The sequence below is a fragment of the Macrobrachium rosenbergii genome, chromosome 50 (assembly GCF_040412425.1).
Source record: "Macrobrachium rosenbergii isolate ZJJX-2024 chromosome 50, ASM4041242v1, whole genome shotgun sequence".
Classification (NCBI taxonomy): domain Eukaryota; kingdom Metazoa; phylum Arthropoda; class Malacostraca; order Decapoda; family Palaemonidae; genus Macrobrachium; species Macrobrachium rosenbergii.
The window spans coordinates 20,775,001-20,782,500 of NC_089790.1; the positions used below are offsets into that span (position 1 = coordinate 20,775,001).

Sequence of the window (7,500 nt, forward strand, 5' to 3'; positions counted from 1 at the left end):
GCCTCCTCCCCCTGAAGGGGATGATTCTCTATATGGCTTGATATTTTTGGGGAGGAATGATTGGAAAGCCTGGATCGTGAATGGAATGTGGACGGGAATTCTAGAATCCAAATCCTCATTAGTTTCTGAAGACACCAAAATCCTAATTTTTTTTATTGGCTCCTAGTTCTTAGTATGGGTAATGCTGAAATTGACTTTTCCTAGAGAAAAATTAGATAAAAGTTTAATATTAGGGTAGGGAGTGGAATAATATGTAATTTTATAAATATATGAACAAATGTAAATCAAATATTCAAATTTATTATAGCTATACAAATGTTGAGCTCAGAGGTTTTCTGATTACAGAACTTAAGAATTCACTCTAGATATGTGATAAGACTGGTGGTTTTTTCATTTCAACCTGGGTGATTTTAATTTATATATTTAAGGTTATCAGCCATCTTAGCAAAATTGGCCTCATCAGGGAGGAGTAACTGCAACAAGATTTTTGTAATGTTCAGACTGTGGTATAATGTTTTCAGGGTTAGTATTAATTTCACTAGTAGATGCTAACCTCCAAAAATTTACCAGAAAGGGCATGTTTGGATAGTGTAAGCAGTATCAACAGCTTTGTGGTTTCTTAAAAATCCATGAATATGTTGCCATATATTGAACCTGTGCTTTGAGTCATCAAAATAAGGTTTATTATGCTCTAAACCTGACAGTTCCTAGGGGTAGACCAAATTAACTAGAGTAAAACGAAATGTAAAGGTTCACACCATAAATGTAGGGGTTCATGATTAACTTTTCTCTCGAGAACTGTCTACTTTTTGTTATTCTGTTGTAATGAAATCATCATCATTGTTTCCGAAATTAACTTGATTAAAAAATGATAAAGGTTTACACCATAAATGTAAGTGTTTTTTCTTAGGAAACTTTACTCTTCAGAATTGTCTGCTTATCATTATTGAATTGTAATGATATCATCATTATTATTTTATTGCTGTTGTTGTGGGTGATTCTTTTAAAACTTACCTGTGTCAGTTCACTAACTACTATTTTCTTTCACCCTTCTCCACCCACTCATAAGTATCTGCCTATTATTATTGAATTGTGATGATACCATCATTATCATTTTATTGCTGTTGTTGTGGGTCATTCTTTCAGAAACTTACCTGTATCAGTTCACTAACTACCGTTTCCATTCGTCGCCCTCCTCCTCCCGCAGACATGCGATTCCCTCTGGACGGAAGCGTGGAGCTCTTCTTCACCCATTCTCCGGACGAGCGACCGCAGACGGTCTCCAACGTCTCCTGCGACAAGTCCCCTTGTGCCATAGCGTCCTGGAACTCCTACGAGAATATCAGCCTCAGCTATAGCCAGGTTGAGGACCAAGGTAAATGCACAGGGTCGTAAAGACCGTTTACATGCAGTTCAGTTCCTTGCTTTGGCATGAAGTCTCTCTCTCTCTCTCTCTCTCTCTCTCTCTCTCTCTCTCTCTCTCTCTCTCTCTCTCTCTCTCTCTCTCTCTCTCACACACACACACACACAGTGTCGTAAAGACCGTTTACACGCAGTTCAGTTCCTTACTTTGGCATGAAGTCTCTCTCTCTCTCTCTCTCTCTCTCTCTCTCTCTCTCTCTCTCTCTCTCTCTCTCTCTCTCTGTGAACGAATAGATATTTACGCAGGCTATTCAGTACCTGCAGTATACATCAAACCAGAGTGATACCTACCCTGTGCTTTCATTAGCTGAATGGTATTACTTTATCACAACAATTTCAAAGGCAAGATGGTAGTTGTTTGTTAGATTCTGCTTGTACCTTCTGGTGAGTGGCTGTGTATCGTGAATGTTTGAATGTGTGCAGAGTATTTTGGTGCAATATTTTGTCTAGTGAGCATTGACATAACTGGGAACCGTGTATTGAACAGAACAGATACGGACATTCCTTTATATTTCTATATTTATGATTGATATAGATGTCATTTTTGATAAGAAGCAGTTATGATCTATAAAAGGCCTCATTAGTGCAGGGTAAATGCCCTTGCAGAAATGGCAAGCTTAATGTCACTACCTTTTAGTAGTAGGATTTTTGTTTAATTGAACATTTTTGGGTTTTCAGTTTCAGACAATTGTAAAATTAAGATATGGTAAACATATTATAATAATTTGTATAAGTTAAGCAAATAATTATATGTGTAGTTCTTATCAAAGATGTGGTACAGTTGTTGAACTGGTGAAAAATTGAGAATTGTTCAACTTACTAATACGGTTACATTAGACTAGACAGGCGTTCTTTATTGTGTTATTTTTTCTCAGTGTCCCTCATGACATGCTGAAGAAAGGAACAGTGCCAGTATGATGAGGAAAGCATGACTTTGTTATTGTTGCCAACTCAGAAATAATAAGCTATGCAGATGCAGAATCACTTGACTACCATATGGTTTTATGTCATGTGACATACCTGCATACTCCAGGCAGACTCTTTATTGAAGAAAAGAAATAAAGGATTGACATTGCAGCTGCAGAGAGATAATGACAGTGAGCGATTTTGCTTTTGAAAGTTTCTTGACCTCTCGCCAGAGTAACAGGTTTAGCAATTTATCAGTTTAAAATCATTATTCTCATTACACCTGGTCGCTTTGATTTCCTGTACAGAAACACAGTTGCAATAACTGTGTTGTACATTTTGTCCCTGTAACTGTGTTATTAATCAGACTTCTGTCTGCATCTTATTGAATATGATTAGAGGATTTCATGGCATCTTGAGATATTAAGAATCTGGCTGCTTTCCATTAAAAAATTAGAGTTATATTAATTTAAAGGGTCAGTTTTCATATCCACAGTTTTGTGAGAGGTCTGAACAAGTGTTTATTGAGTGGTAAATAGGCTGAGTGCTTGTGCTAGTTTACATAGCCCATGTACGGTACAGATATAATTTTTAATATTATTATGTGCCTTGATTATTTCATGATTCTGACGTCTTATCTCATCAGCAAGTTTTATAACTTAATATAAAACTTTTGTGAAATTCAGCAGGTAGAAATTAGAATTTTTAGGGGATTATTCAAAAAATGGTTAATATGTTATCTTTAGTACCTAATAAAGTGTTAATTAATTCAGTCGCTATTGTAATCGGATTTTGATTAAAATTCTGTCTGGTTTTGGCGTTACGTCATGTCCGTTATACGGCGTGCAAATCCCGTAGAGTGTTCGGATGCTATGTTGATGCTGGTTCTAGGAGTCAAGTATAAACTGTACCTATCCTGTACTTATTTATTTGATACTTGACTGCTATCCCTGTATTTTGTTCATGTAAACGCCTCGAACTACCTATGTATTTTCATGTTTTCGTAACGTTGATATCTTGAGAAAAACATCCAAATCTCTGGAATGATTTCAAATAGCATCCTGTACTGCTATATGGCAAGGGATGGAAGTTGAGCTTGATGTTAAAATTCTAACTCCTACAGTGAGCTACAAAAAAAAAACTGGCGTTGCACAACGCGATTACGTCATGATCCCAAGTATTCTAGTGAATTTACGCTTCGATAGAGATCAGAGCAGCCACCGCCCACTCCTGTTTGTGTTTTTCTTCTTTCTTTTTTCTTTTTCTTCTTCATGATGTCCTTCATAATACGCAATAACTCCTTCACTTTCTATAATTGGTTCTTAAAAACCTAAGAATTTTTTTAGCGTACCATCACTTGTCAATCCACAAACTAAATTTTTTACCGTACGGTCACCTGCCAGTCCATAAAATTTGACATGTTTGTAGCGTCACCTGTCAATCCCTAAAAATTTGAAGATTTTTATATAAGTGTACCGTCACCCATCAATCCAATAAGACTACAGTAAATTTATTGTGGATCCAGGGGATATGAAAACAATCGTTGGCAACTCTTCAGGACAGGCATCTCCCTTACGCATGTTGCGTGGCCTTATTTGGCTTGGATTTTTCAAACGTTCTCTAACTTTTAACACATGGCGCGCCGACCAGGGAGCTATACTACTATAGTAGCTGCCTGGATGGAAACTGGTGCTTTTGTTAATGGTTGCTGCTGGTTTTTGGGAAGATTTTCGTTTTTACTTGTGTGGTTTGTCAGAGAAACTTTGAATAGAAGTTTACTTGTAATCCGTACATAATATATACTGTATATGCGTGCGCTTGTGCGTATATATTACGGATGTGATCCATCCGTAATATATACTTTAAACTTATACACCCTCACGCACACACACGCATATATATATATATATGTATAAATATATATAGATATTACATGGGCTTGAGTTCCAGATTCATATGTGTAGTTGAGATATATATATATATATATATATATATATATATATATATATATATATATATATATATATATATTATATATATATATATACATATATATATATATATATATATATATATATATATATATATATATATATATATAATCTCAGTTACACATATATGAACATGGAGCTCAAGCCCATGTAATATATATATATATATATATATATATATATATATATATATATATATATATATATATATATATATATATATATATATATATATACTCGTATATTGTTACATTTATATGAATGTGAAGTTTATCGTAGAACGCTCACATATTTATCTGAGCCTTCACAAGTGATATGATCATGCCATTTTTAGTAAAAGGAAAAATCCATTTTCTTTTTAGGCGATTTAAGTTTTTGCTTTAAAAAAATATACCGACTTAAATTTATCTTTCCTATCTGGCACAGTCAGGACTTTTGTGTTATGGTGTGTTGGAGAATCATATGGAATTAGTATTAAAAAATCTTTCCTTTTAGATTTTAAGCTATAGTTTTGGATATCTTTTGCGCCAACCCCATTTTGTAAGTTTTTGAAATAAGGTGTTTTCAAATGAGTCTCTATCTTCGGCCTGGTATATTGTCATTGTCAGAGTATCATGGGACATTTGCAATTCATTTTTATTTTGCAATAGTTGAATTGCATTTATTCAGTGTTTTAATTTCTCAGATGAGTGTGATAGGTAAGAAGAGAGAGAGAGAGAGAGAGAGAGCGATAATGGCTGTAATGGTAGAAGTCTGCTTACTAAACATTTATTCATTTTTTTTTAGTCTAAAGGTATAACAGCTATCTGATTTCTTGCTTTCAAAGACTCTTTGTTTTTCTTGAGTTGAATCTTTACAAAGAAGGAATAGTTATGAGGCAAGTCTGTATGTGTGTGAAACTCAGCACCAGAGCTTGCTGTTACAGTGGATATAAGGGTACAGAAATTTACGTAAACCTGCTTGTTGGTTACTCCTTTTACGCGCTTGAAGGTTGCTGGTGAGGAACACATGGGTGAAGTTTGTTGAAGATGACACTGTTATGAAAAGCGTGTCATCTTTGATTCAACGAAATTTGCTCTTACATAGGAACATTTAAGTACCTTTTCTGGCTCTCATATATATGTATATATATGTGTGTGTATACATATGCTGTATGTGTATATATATATATATATATATATATATATATATATATATATATATATATATATATATATATATATATATATATATATATATATATATATATATATATATAAAACACACACACACACACGGTGGGCGTGTCTAAGTGCATTAATTGAAACTTCGCACGAGTATCGTTACCATTTGAGGGTGTATAATTGTGAAAAGTTTTAAAGAATCATTTCCAACACTTTAGAAATGCTTCTCGTTGAATTAAAATTTTGTATATCAGTTTTGAGCATACCTTTCATCTAACAAAGGACCTGGAAAAGACATGCACAGGTGATGACCCACATAGGCCTTCACAAGATTGACAGACAAGCGAATCGAGCATTCCTCAATGTTACCCCCTTCCCTCCCCCGATCGAGGGAGAAATGCTCCCTGATGGAACGGGAGAGGAAATTGAGGAAGCAAAGGGCATTGGTATGCTTTCAAGGTATTCTGCTTCGAAGAAGCAGTTTGGAATTCTTTTGTGGAACATCTCTCAAACATTGATCATCTGACTTCTCCCTATCAATGCGAGGGTGTTTTCATGTTTCATTCGGCCACCTCTCTCTCTCTCTCTCTCTCTCTCTCTCTCTCTCTCTCTCTCTCTCTCTCTCTCTCTCTCTCTCTCTCTGTTAAATGACCAGTTGTTCGATGCCTGAGCTAGAGAGGAGGGTGGGGGCGGGGTCTGTATGAGCGCGTTTCCTGAAAATCCTGTGTCACGCTGTTGATGTAGACAGTGAATCAGGTACCATGTACCTGGTCGCTATGTGCAGATGTGGTTCGCAGCCTGGTGGGTGTTGGGAAGGTAATAGCCAGCTGACGTAAGTGATCAATTCTATGCCCTCAACATATACTATCATAGGACTGAAAACCGTAGGGCCTCGTCGAGGTATTAGCAACCCCACTGACACCACACTGTTCATAAAAATGCGCTCTCTCTCTCTCTCTCTCTCTCTCTCTCTCTCTCTCTCTCTCTCTCTCTCTCTCTCTCTCTCTATATATATATATATATATATATATATATATATATATATATATATATATATATATATATATATATATATATTATATACCTCAGTGTGTGTGTGTGTATCCTCTCTCTCTCTCTCTCTCTCTCTCTCTCTCTCTCTCTCTCTCTCTCTCTCTCTCTCTCTCTCTCTCTCTCTCTCTCTCTCTGTTTGTGTATGTCCTTTGTTTACTAGGACCCGTTGATGTTTCCATATATTTAGCAGTTCAGCTGTTTTTCACTGGATTTATTCTAGAAACCTGTCCTTGGTACGCTACATTCTTTTCCAAAGTGCAGTAGTCTTTTTTCGCACCAAGATAAATAACTTACGACCGAGGAAATACTATGCTTCTAGTCGATGTTTATTTTAACTGTGCTGATAGTTTTACGATCTCTCTTTTTACCTGTAAAGCTTTGATACTTGGTTTCCATGTTCAACCCTCCACTTGCTGATATTTATATATTTATATATATATATATATATATATATATATATATATATATATATATATATATATATATATATATATATATATATAGTTATATAACTGTATATACATATATATATGTATATAACTATATTTATAGTTATATAACTATATATATATATATATATATATATATATATATATATATATATATATATATATATATATATTATATATATGAGTATATATATAACTGAGAGACTTTGCCCCCTGTAACAGATTTACTTAGGTTTACTTTGATTTGAACTCACGAGACGTGCCACTGTGGCCATTTAAATATCCATTTGACCGTGTCTGTTTTATTTTCGTGTACTTGTTCATCCCGAACTCCATCTCCTCCGGTTTCCTGTATCGTTTGTTCTCCAATCATTTAATTTCCTTATCTTCTTGTTATTACATTTTCCTTACGTTTGACTGTTATCTGTCATCATCTCTATCTCTGTAATGTGCCTACAAGGACACTCAAGCTGTGCTGACTTAAACAAGTGCAGTAAAATCGAGAAGGTAACAAAA

The 7,500-nt window shown here is 34.8% G+C and overlaps 1 protein-coding gene across 1 annotated transcript in view; it reads left to right on the plus strand.

Annotated features, from left to right (window-relative positions):
* by (blistery) overlaps positions 1-7,500 on the plus strand; it is a 372,062-nt gene that overhangs the window by 213,863 nt on the left and 150,699 nt on the right. Inside the window, 1 exon segment of the mRNA XM_067094246.1 lies at positions 1,208-1,375. Coding sequence (XP_066950347.1) covers positions 1,208-1,375 — 168 coding nt within the window.